The following is a 15,980-nucleotide window of genomic DNA, read 5'->3' on the forward strand; positions in this document are numbered from 1 at the left end:
ACAGCAACTATTCTCTAACGCCATAAAAAACTTCATAAAGGACAAAGTTTGCAAAAAATTGAATGGAATGAGTTAGGAACCTTACCCAAAGGGGTAGTAGAGCTGCCGCCTTTCAATCCTGCTGTCACTGGACTGGACCCGCTTTCGTGGTGATCCCCAGTGTTCTCATTGCCAAACTCACTTTAACAACAAATCTAATACTATCGCTCTCCCCCTCTTTCTCATCACTTGGCTTCTATAACTTGTCTTCTCTCCTCCCTATTTCTTCTCTTCTCTCCCTTAGAATGCTTTGGGAGTAGGGTACCAAACCTGGGGTAACTCCCAGGACTCTGTCATTAGGCCATGGCCACTGGCCTCAATCTATAAAGCGAAGAGCTCGTCGAGTTTTACATCTTTGATCTCTAATCTCTGCACTAATGATTTTCAAGTTTTCTCTCTTATCAATAGTTCACTTCCATATTGTGATTGCTTAGCTATCACTGCTAATTTTTTTTATTTTATTTTTAATGAGGTATAATTGACATGCATCATTACTATTTGATTACCCTTTTTCCTTAAATTTAAAATGCATCTTATCCTCCAAACATATATCAGCCCCTTGCTCTGCAGTTTACCAAGGCATGATAATATCTTTGAATCATTTTTCTAATTCTTTGGCTCTTAAACTCGACGGGCACCACGACCACTCTGGAAGGCTTGCTGAAGCAGACTGCTGGGCCTCCCTTCCAGTTTCCGGTGCAGTAGGGCAAAGCTAGGCCTGAGAATCTGCATTTCTAACCAGTTTCCAGGTGATGCTGATGCTCCTGGTCCAAGGCTCACCCTTTCAGAACCACAACTGACTCATAGCCTCAGTATGGTCACCAAATCCATTATTTCAACCTTTGGCTGCTACTTTCTTTATCATGGCACCACCTTACTTCAGATTCTTCTCACCTTACAAGGTGAATACTTGGAAAGTTTAATAGATGGTCCTCCTTTCTGGCTCTCTTCTCCCTCTTCTTATCAATACTACATTCTTTTGCCAGGAAATTGTTCCTTACACTTCAGTTCATTATGGTACTTTCTTGCTCAAAACCTCATGGCTCTTATGCTGAGCATAAGACATTTTAATAGCTCATAAGGTCTATAATAGCCTGTAAAATGTGGTACCCTATTACCTACCCTGCCTACTGCAAAGGAATTCTGTGAGGATTAAATGAGATAATTCATTTCTCATTAGCCACAGTCATTATATTCTATAAAATTATTGTGAACAAGAAATTAGTGAATACTGAAATATTGCTCCTATGGGAAATACAGAGTTAGGTTCCTGTGAGCTTTTGGTCATATTTTCATCAACTAATCAATATGTAGCCTTGTTTCAGGTGTTTCTGTTTAAAGTCACCTTATTTAGTATACATAAGTATAATATCTAATACATATTTTCTCCATTAGGCACATCGCGGCATTCTTGCACTTAACGCTACTCTTGGGGTGGGGTGCATTTTAAACAGCAAAGTCGCCAATAGAAAGCACAAAAAGGTAAAAAAATGTGGCACTAAATAGATTGCAAAAAGGACATTTGTTTACAGTATGAGCTGAAACAAAAAGCAAAGCATTACTAGGTTCTACCTCAGCTGAGATAAAGCATATCAGAAAACTCAAATTTTCCACCACTTTGTGCATATCTGCAAATGAACACGAAAGCCCTGCAAGTATTTCGGGGTTTCAAATAAATTTTAGCTAATAGACAATTTTTCAAATACAGAATCCACAAACAATGAGGACCAGCTAGCTATACTATGAGAGTAACTTTGGAAACCAGAGTATTGCCCAGATATAACAAATAATAATAATTACAAAGTAACATTTAAATTTTTGAGTGCTTACTATGTGCTAGGAACTCTTCTAAGCACTTTATCAATACATTTAAATTCCATGAAAACCCTATGAGACTTAAGTTATTATTATCCTCATCTTACAGATGAGGAAACTAGTAACAGAAAGTAAAATATTTTGCTTAGGTTCCACAGTTAAAAGAGAAATAACTGATATTTGTGCCCAAGCAAACTGGTCCAAAGCCCACATTCCCAATCACTACGGAATAAAAAAAAAAAAAAAAAAAAAGTGAATTTTCAACCAATTCCCAATAAGTACCTTCTGCTCTAGCTACTGTGGTCTCCTACATATTTATACATTCATCAAACATTTTCTGAGCTCCCCAAAACATCAGGTACTGTGTTGGATACTAGAGGAACAAAGAGAAAACAGATAGTCTTAGCTTTAAGGAGCACAGCTTTCTGTGAGAAGTGCATAATACAACATTTATAGAAAAGTAAGATGAATAATAGGGGTCCCAGAGTAGGGTCATCAAATGGGGTGTCTAGATTGAGGCCCCCCCCAGGGAAAGTGTCTAAGAAGAAGTAAAGTGTGATATAAGTTTAGATTTTAAATAATAGGAATTAAGAAGAGAAAGAAAGGGAGGTAGGAGTGCAGAAAAAAACATATATAAAAGACAGATGTAAAGAATGCTAAAGCTTTCAGAACTATAGTATTTTTTTAAGGCTGGAACCAACCAAACCACTATAGGAAATAGTGGATGATAAGGCTAATGGCGGAGATAACGAGGACAAGTCTTCATGTCAAACTCAGGAGTCTGAATTTCTTCTCAAAGGGTATGAGCAGTCATTGGATGGGTCTAAGCAGATATCAGACATAAGTAAACTTGGATTTTAGAAAGATAACTCTGGAGGAATTGTGGAGGAAAGATTAGAAGGGATTATGACTGGAAGTAAAGAGACCTGTTGGGAGATAGTGTGGCAATCCAGATAAGACTGGGCCCTGAGCTAAGGCGTGGCCGTCTGAGGAAGATTAGGCCCCAAAGGTAGAGAGCAGAGCTGGGTCACTGGGGAAATAAACTGAGCTGCCTCTCATGTCACTTTGAGGACTGTGCTTGCCACATCCTCCCCCACCAAAATGCTCTGTTCATTTCCACTTCTGTACATTCACTCTCTTTTCGTATCTGAAATACTCGCTCTTCTTCCTTCCACTTGTCCAAAAATGATCACTTTGAGGACTTGATCAAAGTTTCACCTTTCCTAAAATGCTGTCCGTAAGTACAATTTCCCAACAATTTTCCCATTTCTTTAAGTTCTGTAGTACGACACATACTAAATACTTTGGCAGAATTGCATTACATCTTACAAATCATTCCATGTATATGGAAGGGTCTGTGACCTTATAATTCTTTGTATTTCCTTCAATACCTATCACAAATACCTTGCACATAGTACATCAACAGATGATGACTAAAGTTCAATAAAGTATAAGAATCCTTTTTAAATAAGCTGAGAACTTATTTCAGCTCAATTTTCCCTTTAGATCAGCTGGTTGAACCATTTACCCTTTTCCACAAGTCATCAGCAATATTGCCCAGTGCAAACAAGGTTTACACCATCCAATACTCAACAGAGCAAAGATATAATTTCATTTCACCACCAAGCTCTACCACTCCAGATAAAAGCAAAAACAATGTGTGGCATCTAATTATTTCTTCATTTTCTCATCTCAAATTGTAACTGCTTTCCTGATGCTAACTGGTTTCATTCTTAAAACTGATAGAACTGTTTCTCCTTTTTCTTTAGTTATAAAGCTCAAATGTCTAAATTTTTCTCTGAGTTAGTTGGAATTTCCATAAAATAAAAAAGTACTTTCCAAAAACATCCTTGCTTCCCTTTAACATATTATTATAACCTTGCCAAAATGTTACCTATTATCAATGTCAGTGCCTCCACGTGGGTGTCCTTGTGTCTCTTCCCTTCCAGACCACCTCTTACCTTGCCCCTCCCCAGACTTGGTGGGGTCAAATGTTTTAGTACCTAAAAATGATCAGACTCTGAGGTAAAATAAACTCTGAAGTTGACTAACCCATTTTTTTCTGACCCAACCTCTCTCTCTGCCCTTTAACCCTATTTTTCTTACTCTAATTTACATTTTAATTACTTGCCTTGTGAATTGTTGTTTTGTTATTTTATAATTCCCATGTAAATTCATATTACTTTTTGTCTTAGAGTTTAGAAGGAACTTACATTAAACAATGTTTTTTTTCCCCCAACCCTTTTATAAGTCTAATACATTCTAATACAACTCAAGCAGCTTCTTGTGTTTATAAGTCTCTATCATTATTCCTTCAGAAATACATCCACCCAACATCTTTTTCTGATCTGGCTAATACTTCTTTTACGTTTCAAACTTTTCTATACTGAGACTCATGTGAGTAATCAATCCCTTAAGCACCATCAACTAGGCTATCCCACACTATCCACATCTGTTTAACTGATTTGTTCCTACATAAGGATGTTTTCGAAACTAATAATAAATTGCATTTAGCAGTCATTGTATAAAGAGCACTCCAACAGATACTTTACAGAGGACCAATGCAAAAAGAATATTTAATTCCTCAAATAAGTTTTCCAACAAATTGGGCACTGAGGAGACCCAAGAAGCCTGATTAGAGCAGGATCCTAAGAGAAGAGTTTTTAGCCAGCTTCAAAGGAGATTAAAACTGGACTGAGATAGGATCTTGTCAGAAATATCAAATAGTAAGACTTTTTCTGACCTTTGATAATTTATTTGCACATAAACTATATAACAAATGGAGTAAGAGGGCTGATAGGATTGTATTTCTTTTTATTATCCAGCACTTTGTAATATACATGGCCAGTCACAATTAATATCATAATGTGTAGAGATCCAACTTTCAATTGTCTGATAATTATCACTTCTTACCCAAAGCTAGAGTTTTTAAAGGTCAAATTGTTTTCTATTTACCTATCAACCTGTCCATTTACATTGGAAAAGATGTCAAGAAACCATTTTAAAACATGAATTTTATATATTATTTAAAAAGCAAAAATGTAATTTTAAAACTGAGTGGTAACCAGCCTTGCTACCATACAGTAACCTTTAACCAGGAGCAAATGTTTTTAGAGAATACAGTTGACATGTTGCTATTTATATATTGTAGAATGTAAAGATAATTACAGTTTAAATAGTATTTCGAATGCTAAAGAATAAAACAACAGAATTGAATGGCAGTCCTATTTCGGTTCTATGAAATAATTCTTTAGACATAGCAGATATTCAGAGCATATTTCTCGTAATTATGATTATCAGTAATTGAGGTCTGAAAAATGCAGTTTTATTTTAAAACTTCCTAATTCCACATGGCCATCAATAAAAACACTCAAGAAATAGCTATATTCTTTCAGCTCTGCCAGCTGTATTTGCTTTAAGCATCAGACTCTCTGGCAACACCACTCCTTGTAGTGGAGAAAAGCTTTATGAGTCATGTGTTTTTTCTAGGGATATGGAGCTCTCAGAATTATTAACTACAGGGAGAGAGTAAAAGTCAAAACTCATTCAATAAATTCCACAGTGCTTAGATTGAGAGAACAGGTGCCTGAACTCACATCTGAAGAAACACTTAGAGGGTGCTTTCCAACTCTGCTTCGTGCCTCTGACTAAGCAGTCCTGGGGATCTAGCATTATGACCACAAAATAACACAGGCAGCCACGGATGAACCAGAAAACCTCTTATGTTCATCACTCAAACAGAGCAAAGCGGCTTACAACCTCTCATTTCCTTCCACAGTGGTAATTTACAGAGATACAGAACTGCCATCTAGTGACAAAGAAGAAAAAAGCAAGGTACATCCCATGAAAAATAAAATTGTAATTTTTTAAAGAGCATTGAAGCATCAAAGTTAGTAAAACTGACACAGTTTAGCACACCAAAGTTATAGTAAAAGTTTAAAATGTATAGTCTCTCTTTGCGTCTAAAATGTATCTTGACACCTGACTCATAAATGGTGTAGTTTAAATATAATAGAATAACTTTCAAAATGAACTTCTTATCTCATCCGCCTCATGATTTGGGCACGAGATAGTATTAAATAGCCAAAGGACAACTATCCATGTAAAAGTATAATTTTGTCATAGTTGAGAAAACATAAGGTATAAAATCAAACGGACCTATGTTTAGGTAAGACCTGGCTCTCACTCTTTATCAATTTTGTGGCCTTAAGCAAGTTCACTTCTATAAATATCATTTTATCACATTATAATTTCTTTAAATATATTTTATAATAGTTAAAAGATTATTATAAGAATTACTTAAGATAATATGGTAAAAAAAATAGATGCACAGTAGATGGGTAATTGGGTAATTAATTCATTCCCTTTATCACTCTTATGGCCGGTTACTTTATGCTCTTATGAAACATACACATATCATCTAAGAAAAGAACGAGTCCATAAAATAAGCTTATGACAAAGGGTCAATAATTTCAAAACTAAGTAATGCCATTGTTGAATGCTTAACCTCAATTGTTTACAGATTTGTTACTTCTCAATTAAGTATATTATCTGGTTTCTGGACACTTCACTGGCCACAAGAAATGGAGAAGATCTGACATTTAAATCAATCTATTTCACCTTTGAGTTTCTATGCTATAATAGCACATGTTTCTACATCATTCAGCTCATCAAGTTACCTGCTTATTACAATACATTTTACCATGGTTCACAGCTCAAGAAAAAATCACTACCATTTGATACACATGAATATATGTATATCGAATTATTACAGCTAGACTCTTAATACATGAAGCAATGCAGTACATGTTTTACTGCTGTGGATAGTACGGAATACTTTCTGTCCAGGACTTCACAGGCATTATCATATATAACAAAGAATTCAGTAATATATGTCCTGGAAATAAGAATTCAGAAAAATCAAATACATAATCTCAAATCACAATTTAGACATGCCTGAAAAAATTTTTTAAAAGCTATAAACATAATGAGAATATTTTTAGAGCACTATTTTTCTTAATCATTTCTGACTTTATTTCTCTTTACCTCTTTTTATCCTCCTTCATCATATTCACTATTGTTGGTCACATGACCAATTATAAAAAAACCATCAGTTGAGTCTGTCATACCTCTCCAAGTGCCCCAGCCTGATGTAAGTCTCTGCTCTGACAAAGTTGGGAAAACCTGTGTTATGGCACTATCCTTAAGAATATCTGTAGTCTATGGCCATGCCACCCTGAACAAAGCCCGATCCTGTCTGATCTCAGAAGCTAAGCAGGGTCAGGCCTGGTTAGTACTTGAACGGGAGACTACCTAGGAAGACCAGATGCTGTAGATGTAAAAAAAAAAAAAAAAAGATAAATAGATAAATTAATTAGTTAATTAAAGAATATCTTTACTTGTAGGATAATGGCCAATGTAATTATATTTTTGAAAAGCACCACTAAATTATAAAATAAAGTTACTGACCAATGTTATATCCTTGTTTCTCCTCTAGGGGGAGCACGACTTTCATATATGATGTAGGGTTGCTTCTTTTCAAAGGGGCAATTATTCTGAACTTGGAAAATTCTCAAAAATCATCAAATTTTTAAAATTTTACAAAGAATAACGATCACTATGTCCCATATAGCCTATGTATGCCTATGTATGTTGTCATACACTAACCAGAAATTGACCTGAGCCTAGAACCCACGTATGAGTCTGCTCGTTTCCCAAGAGAACATACTCTTCTTACTTAGTAATTACTTACCACTTTCTAATACTAAGTTATTTTCAAAAGAATAGTTAGGAGAACGTGTAAGTAAATTTTTTAAGTGATTTTATATCCAAAAGAGCAATTGCTATCCACAATTACTATTCCATGTGTTTCCTTTCTTTTTTTTTTTTCTCAAGAAGAGAAAAAAAGAAGAAAGACATAAATTTTGGCAGAAAAAATAGTTTCTATGTAAATTAAACAGATGCTAACTAATGTTTCATCCACCAAAGCAAGTTAAGAATGTTGATTTTACAAAACTTCTGAGATTTTTTCTTAATTCTTATCTATGTGACTATTAGTTTGGCCAAGCACATCTCCACATGACATTTCCTGGAAGGGCTACCATTTCCTGTTAGAGCCAGCTGTTGTGGGTTCCTCTCTTTGGCTGGATGTAGAATGATGAGGCTCCCGGAAAGCTTGTCCTCAGTTCTACGTCAAGGCTGTTTTTCTTTACAAAGTCTAAATGGAAGAGAACATCCCCTTCCGCCAGACTGGATCACCCTGGAGACTTAGGGAAATGAGGGTGGCCTAGCTAGCTGGGCAGATGGGAAGGTAAATCAGAGTCTGTCACAATTTTAAGACAAATAAGAGACAAAGGGATTTGACATCCTAATAAGATCTTCTTACCTGCTGAACAGCATCTGAACAATTTTTCAGAGTTTCCAAAACAGCAGATTGAGATTCTGGGTTAGAAAGGAAGAAGACAGTCAATATATTAAAGAAGAAATTTTCCCCTTTCTTTGATCAGAAAATAAAACCAGCTAAAATCTATGTTTAACTATAAGTACCAAAAACATTCAGTTTATCTTCCATTTATACTGTTTTTATAATGAGTACAGGACTGCTTTTCAGTATATAAAACATATAATAACCAACATTCGTGTCATTATTACTTTTAACATTAGAATAGGCCTATAAGGCCCTTCTTGACACATCAATCAGTTACTTTTCTCAACTCCTAGTCTATTTTGTGCCAGAAAGTACCTGCTAAGACATTCACTTTTTATTCACTTAGCGTACGTCCATACAGTGACAGAACCCAGCTCACCAACCTTGAAGGATGGAGTCTCAAATGCTTTACCTAACTATTGACAAAATACCTTCTGATTTCAGTGAGAGAATGAGCACTGTCACCAGGAGAGTGACAGCACTATGTAGGGATTTCGATCCTTTAGTAGGTCATGTTGGAGTCTGTTAGACTGCAAAATCTTCATGCTGGGCATATCCAAGTCCAGGATTTTTTTTAAGCTATGGGACACTTTTTTCTATGTGGAACTTGCACAGAAGATTAAAAACATAAAAATAAAAATAATAGGGCCTACGTGAAAACCCAGTGCTCCATGGACCAGTCTGAAAACCACTCGTCTTGGGCATCGTCTACATTTTACAGGTAAGAAATCTGAGCCCATGATACAAGCAGTTGGTGGCAAGCTGAAGACTAGAGTTTGTCTCCTGACTGTCACAGTGCTCCCCATCCCCAACTGGCAGGCAGACCAGACACATAACAAGATATAGCAGTCACTGTTGGGGATAATTTAGACAGTCCCAATTTAGCAGCATTTTAGTTGATGTATGTGACAATGCTATAGAAAAGTAAAAGATACTTATTATTTAAATTTTATAACATATTGCTAAACTACATTGCAAGTTTTCATTTCACTTAGTTAATAAAGCACAATCTCTGCATAGGCCCATAGCCTTCTCTCATCCGCCCACACTCGCTGACTCCTCTAACCATCTCTGCCTTTCTCTACTTGCCCATTGTGCTCTAGCCACATGGCCTTCTTGCGTCTCTAACATACCAGCCATGCTCTCTCCATGGGATCCCTGCAGCGGCAGGGATCTGCAGTCCCCTCTTCCTTGTTCCTTCCCTCTGGGATTTGCTCCACCCTCCATGGGCATTCTACCTAAAGTAGCAATCCCACCCACTCCCCAGCATCCCCATTCCCTGTCACTTACTTTCTTTATGACATGGATCATCACACAATATATTATGTAATTCCCTTGCTTGCCTACTCATTCATTATCTCTCTTACCCAAACTAAACTAAAATTCCATGACTAAAGATATTTTGTAGATTTATTTTCCTTATTGTATCCCCAGGTCCTAGAATAGTGCCTGGCACACAACAGATGTTTAAAATATGTGTTGAGTGATTGTAAGAGGGAACAAAAGGAGTGAAAAAAAGAATGATCGAACCATGAAAGTGAGTGCCACCATGAAGAGTGAGTTGCTGCAGTAGGGAAAGAGAGAGGATACCACTTTGCCATTAGCTAATATCTGCACCTCATCCGAGTCTATCTTTCAAAACAAAAATCACTAAAAATAGCATGACATCGTCATTTACCAACAGATGTCACTATGACAATAGAGTAGTAAGTGGCCTTACAATACAACCATCTTCCCAAACACTGTATTTCACTGAGTTGATCAAAAAGGGATCCTTCTCTCTTATACTGACAAATCTGTACTCTAAACTTAACACCAGACTTAACCAATTTTGAATAAACACCTTTAACATCAAAGCTAGCCATCAATTAACACTAAAGCAAATCCAAACTCTGAAATACTTTTATTTTCTACTTTTAGTCACCTCCAAACCCCATACCACCAACCCCAAACACAGCAGCCTCCAGACAAGGTTCTGGGGTGACTAAAAGTAGAAAATAAAAGTAGAAAATAAAAGTAGAAAATAAAATGTTCTCTTCTTTTCCTTGCGATTTAGATAGTACACGAGTGACCCCAGGACCTGCTGCTGGAACACTAACAGGTCTTCCCACCGGAAATGCATACAGTGTTTCCCAGCTTTTATTCTATAGTCCTAGACCTGGTTACCGACTCAAGAAAACAAACTCCTGGGCTCTGATAAGGACATGTGCAATTTACCAGAACAATGAACTACAAAAGGTGTTTCAGTCAATACTGTGAACACCTATACCTAAACTCTCAGCCCCTTCTGTGAGATTCAATGGCCACTTGAACTGAATCCATCTTCCCAGACCCATCCCTTTCACTATGCTATTTCCTTGAACCAGTGTGTCACAACATCTAAGAGGAATTTATGTCAAAATGCTCTCGACAAAATCATTAGTTGAATTATAGGAGTTATAAAGGGTGAATAATTTTTTTTTGTCATTTAAAAAAATTTATTTATTTAAATTAGTTTCAAGTATACAGTACATTGGTTAGACATCTATATAGTTCATAAAACGATGCCCCCAATTGCTCCCTCCCTCCCCTGGCCCTCCATCTAGCCAGCATATTAATGATGACTGCATTCCCTCTGCCGTGATCCCCATCCCGATGACCAACTAGCAACTATTAATCTGTACTTCCTTAACCCTTCACCCCATTCTCCCAGCCCCCCAAAATCCCTCCCTTCTTTACATCACCAAATTGTCTACGATATTTAGAATTCTGTTTTTGATTAGTTTGTTCTTTTTGTTCCTTAGATTCTGCATATAAGTGAAATCATATGGTATTTATCTTTCTCTCTCTGACTTATTTCACTCAGCATAATAATCTCTAGGTCCATCCATGTCATTGCAAATACATTGTTGGTGGGACTGCAAATTGGTACAGCTGCTATAGAAAACAGTCTGGAGGTTTCTCAAAAAATTAAAAATGGATATACCTTTTGACCCAGCAATTGCACTTCTGGGTATTTATCCAAAGAAAACCAAAACAATAATTCATAAAGATCTATGCACCCCAATATTCATGGCAGCACAATTTACAATAGCCATGATATGAAAGCAACCTAAATGCCCATCGACAGACAATTGGATAAAGAAATTATGGTTCATATATACAATGGAATATTACTCAGCCATTAAAAAAATAAAATTCTCCCATTTGCAAAAGTGAAGATTTTAAGGTGAAAGAGACATACAGAATATCTGTACTATAAAATAAAGGGTAAAATGAAAGAACAATTAGAAAAAGAAAAAAATAAATGGTAAAGAGAAGGAAAAATAACAGAGAAAAAAGTAAGAATGGGAGTGAAAAAAGAGAAAAAGAAAAGCATGAGAAATGGCAAAAAGTGGCACTCAGTTCTGGAACTGACAGATGGTCCCCATTAAATATTCATCAAATAGCCAGTGAGGGTTGTTTTTAAAGAGTGACCCAGTGAGAACTCTCTCAAGAGTACATTCAAAACTGCCAACTCCACTCACTCTTCTTAAGAATTAAGAAACTAGACTGTTCTTTTAAAAACGTTACTGTGAAAAGAAGTAGGAGAGAAAACATTCTTGACAAAACTTTAAATGTTCTATTGTTTTTAAGTTACCGCATAAACTTCTGAGCATAATCTAAAACTCTGGGGTCCCTGCAATTCCAAATATGTTTCAGAAATCATCTATCATCACAAAATAAGTTTATGGCATATAGAACAAAACACGCTTGGGTGAATTTTATATTTGCAGAGAGAGGACAATGAGAAAAGAATAAGATATGCTTCTGTCTGAATGAAAAATAAATCAAATCATTCCTTTAAAATACACAAAATATGCCTTCTAAAAATAAATTAAGTAGTTTCTAAACACTTACATTTTCATAAGTTAAAATGAACTTATATATTATTAACTTAAAGCTTCTTTAATGGTATATATCAATTTGATTTAAATCTAGTCAATTTAATTGAAAAATAATTTATCAAAATTCATTTTACTATTATGACTTATGATTAGCTGCCTAATAAATGGTGGATGTTTTTATTTCTGGCATAACATGTCCCCCCACAAATGAAGATAGGGTTAAACATGTAATTTTTGAAAAAGGGTCCAACCCTATGTCTGTTTGATTATTTAATATTTTGAATCTTCCCCTCATTGCCAACAGAAGATATCTACACCGGCTTTAGCTTGCATATTTTACAAAAAAAAAGGCTGACTTTACAAAAAAAGGAAGAAGAAAAAAGAAAACAAAAGAAATGAAGATCTACAGGACACACGGTCAATCCATTCTAGTATATTATACCCTTTGATCACGTGAGAAGTTGAGAGGAAGAATGCTATCAAACCCTCCTTTGACTTCTTACAGAATTTCTGTATTATCCCAGTTGAACATGTGTTAAAGTTGTTGGACTAAATCTGGAAATAAGTTAATGACCCTGTATTTGCATTACATCACACAGAATCTCTCTTATTAGTAACCATTAGGAATACCTCTTTTTTATTAAATCTATTGGGGTGACATTGGTTAATAAAATTATATAGGTTTCAAGTGTACAATTCAGTAAGATATCATCTATGTATTGCATTGTGTGTTCATCACCCAAAGTCAAATCTCCTTTGGCACCATGCATTTGACCCCTATCTGACCCCCTTTATCCTTATCTACCTCCCCGCAGCCTTTTCCCTCCACTAATCAGTAAACTGTTGTCTGTGTCTATGATCTCTGTTCATCTTGTTCGATTGTTGCTTTCAGGTTTATATCCCACTTTATATCATATACATATCATATGGTACTCAACTTTTTCTGTCTGACATCTCACTTAGTATAATTATCTCAAGATTCATCCATATTGTCATAAATGACAGCATTTCATCTTTTCTTATGGGTGAGTAATATTCCTTGTATATGTGAATCACATTTTTATCTAATCAGCTACTGAAGAGCATTTTGCTGTTTCCATGTCTTGGCCACCATCAATAACGCTGCAATGAACATTGGGATACATATATCTTTACGGATAAATGTTTTCAAATTTTTGGGGTAGACACCCAGAAAAAGAAATATTTCTTTTGAATATTAGAGGTCAGAAAAGTTGTGCTTCTCTGAGAGACTATCGCTTTTAATCACATGGACATGGACATACAAGATAATGTAGATTCGCTCCCATTTCTCTATCTTCTTTAAACATGAGGGGTAAATTTCCAACTACCTTTAAAAACTGCAGGTCTTAAAAGATGCTCAAGGTTACTAACCATCAGAGAAATATGAATTAAAACCACAATGAGATATCACCTCACACCTGTCAGAATGGCTGTCATTGATAAATCAAAAAAACAAGTGTTGGTGAGGATGTGGAAAAAAAAAAAACCCTCATACATTGTTGGTGGGATTGCAAACTGGTGCAGCCACTATGGAAAACAGTCTGGAGGTTCCTCAAATAATTAAAAATAGAAACTTATGACCCAGTAATTGCACTTCTGGGTATTTATCAAAAAAAAAAAAAAGGATTAATTTGAAAAGATACATGCACCCCTGTGTTCACTGCAGCACTATTTACAATAGGCAAGATATGGAAAAAAAAATCTATCATCAATAGTGCTCGTCAATAGGAAAAAGAAGCTGTGGCACATATATACAAGAGAATATTACTCAGCCATAAAAATTGAAATTTACCATTTGCAATGACATGATAGACCTAGAGGATACTATGCTGAGTGAAATAAGTCAGACAGAGAAAGACAAATACCATATGGTTGTATTTATATGTGGAATCTAAGGAAAAAATAAACAACCAAAATGAAAAGACTCATAGATACAGAGAACAAACTGGTGATTACTAGAGGAAAGGGGGATTTGGGGCTGGGTGAAAAAAGTGAAAGGATTAAGATGTACAAATGGGTAAGTACAAAATACTCATGGAGATGTAGAGTATAGCGTAAGGAATGTAGTCAATAATATTTTAATGGCTGTGTGTAGTGCCAGGTGGGTACTAGAGTAATCAGGGGCATCATTTCATAAATTACATAAATGTCTAACCAATATTCTGTACACCTGAAACTAATACAATACAATAATTTAATTTAATTAAAAATTGCATGTCTTTCTGAAACACATTTCAATACGCTAGCTTACATCGCAGCTTCATTTTATTGTTGCATCCTAAATTCCTTTCAGTTTGATCTACTTTCCATTGTAATCCTTTCCATACCTTAGGAATATATCACCTCTTCAAATCTTTGTTGGAGCAAAGGTGGGTTACAATTCTTTCAGCAAGCATATAAACACACATTTTAGAATTTCTACACAAAAAGATTCTGCCACATTTATCAGCTCTTCAAATCTTTGTTGGAGCAAAGGTGGGTTACAATTCTTTCAGCCAGCATGTAAACACACGTTTTAGAATTTCTACACAAAAAGATTCTGCCACGTTTCTACCAGCTCTCCTTCTATATAATTTTCTCCAGGATTTCCTGTGATCAAATGGCCTTTATAAAAATCATTCCTATGTTCACTTTCTTTTTTTTTTTTGAAAAAATTTACATTTTCAAAGAAAGATATGGACTTGATTTTCCGAAGATGCAACAAGAATGATCAAGCCTCTATTCACATCTAGACATTTGGCTCTTGTTCTCCATGAATTTGAAAGCTAAAATTAATTATCTCTTTGATTTTGTATAAATCTATGACCCTTTGAAACTTGTTATTGAGCCTCTAAAATGGACCATGGGATGATTCCTCACATACGAAGTTCTCCCTGAAATGCTTGTATTCATGTGCTGAGTAGATGTTTGCTTAGATTTTATGATCTCCATTTATTCACTCAAATATTTAATTATGTGTCCAAAGGTCTTCAAATGTTGGGAGTCTGCAAAGAAGACAGATATGTATAAACAGGTAAATTATAACATATAAATAATTCAAATGATAGAGATATGATTAAAATTCCATGAGCACGGATTTAGGAGCATGTTGCTTCCTAAATTCCTTTCTAGCTGGCCTTAACCTTCCAAGAGGCATTCTATATACCTCGAAGGTCGATTTCTGTAGAGACAATGCCAGCTGTGTAGGGGGTCAGGTTGGGAGTAAAAGATTCACAGGAATCCTCAGCCCTCTGCAACTCATGTGGGGAGGGGCACCAAGGCTTCGTCTTGGTCCTTGCACTTCAGATTCAAGTAAGGGAGGGTCAATTTCTCAGTCTATATATGAAAGTGAAGAAAAACATCTTTCACAGAAGAGATCATGAAAAAGTTAAAGTGATATCCATGCCAAAGGCAGAAGAGGGAGCAACAGAAATCTGAATTAGCTGGACATGTGAAATTGTAAACAATATTAAGAGCCAGAAGACCGAAAAAAAAAAAAAAGGCAAAAGACAAGTTCTCAAATTTCTAAAATAGAAGTGCAATACTTTACCCTTTGGGGGAAAAAGAGTCATTGAACTCTTTCACTTAAAATTAAAAAGTAAAATATATATATATGTACATAAATATATATATAAATATATATATTTATTTTTATATATGTACATAAATATATATAAATAAATAAATAAATAAATAAATAAAAGCAAAGGGCTACATGTTGCAAATAGTAGTTTTAACCAGGATGTCACTACACAATGTGTGTGTTTGTGTATATATTAAAAAAAAAAAAAAAAAAAACAAAAATCTCTATACAAGCCTTTCACTATATTACA

At 35.4% G+C, this 15,980-nt stretch overlaps 1 protein-coding gene and 1 pseudogene across 3 annotated transcripts in view; one reads left to right on the plus strand and one right to left on the minus strand.

The window, feature by feature from the left end:
• Window positions 1–15,980, minus strand: part of FMN2 (formin 2) — a 402,924-nt gene that overhangs the window by 258,505 nt on the left and 128,439 nt on the right. For all 3 annotated transcript variants that reach the window (XM_011380009.2, XM_023523198.1, XM_023523197.1), the window contains exon 4: window positions 8,240–8,295. In XM_011380009.2, coding sequence (XP_011378311.1) covers window positions 8,240–8,295 — 56 coding nt within the window. The remainder of the gene's footprint in view (window positions 1–8,239; window positions 8,296–15,980) is intronic.
• On the plus strand, window positions 7,073–7,192 carry LOC111731549 (annotated as a pseudogene).

This window comes from Pteropus vampyrus, unplaced genomic scaffold (genome assembly GCF_000151845.1).
Source record: "Pteropus vampyrus isolate Shadow unplaced genomic scaffold, Pvam_2.0 Scaffold383, whole genome shotgun sequence".
NCBI lineage: Eukaryota > Metazoa > Chordata > Mammalia > Chiroptera > Pteropodidae > Pteropus > Pteropus vampyrus.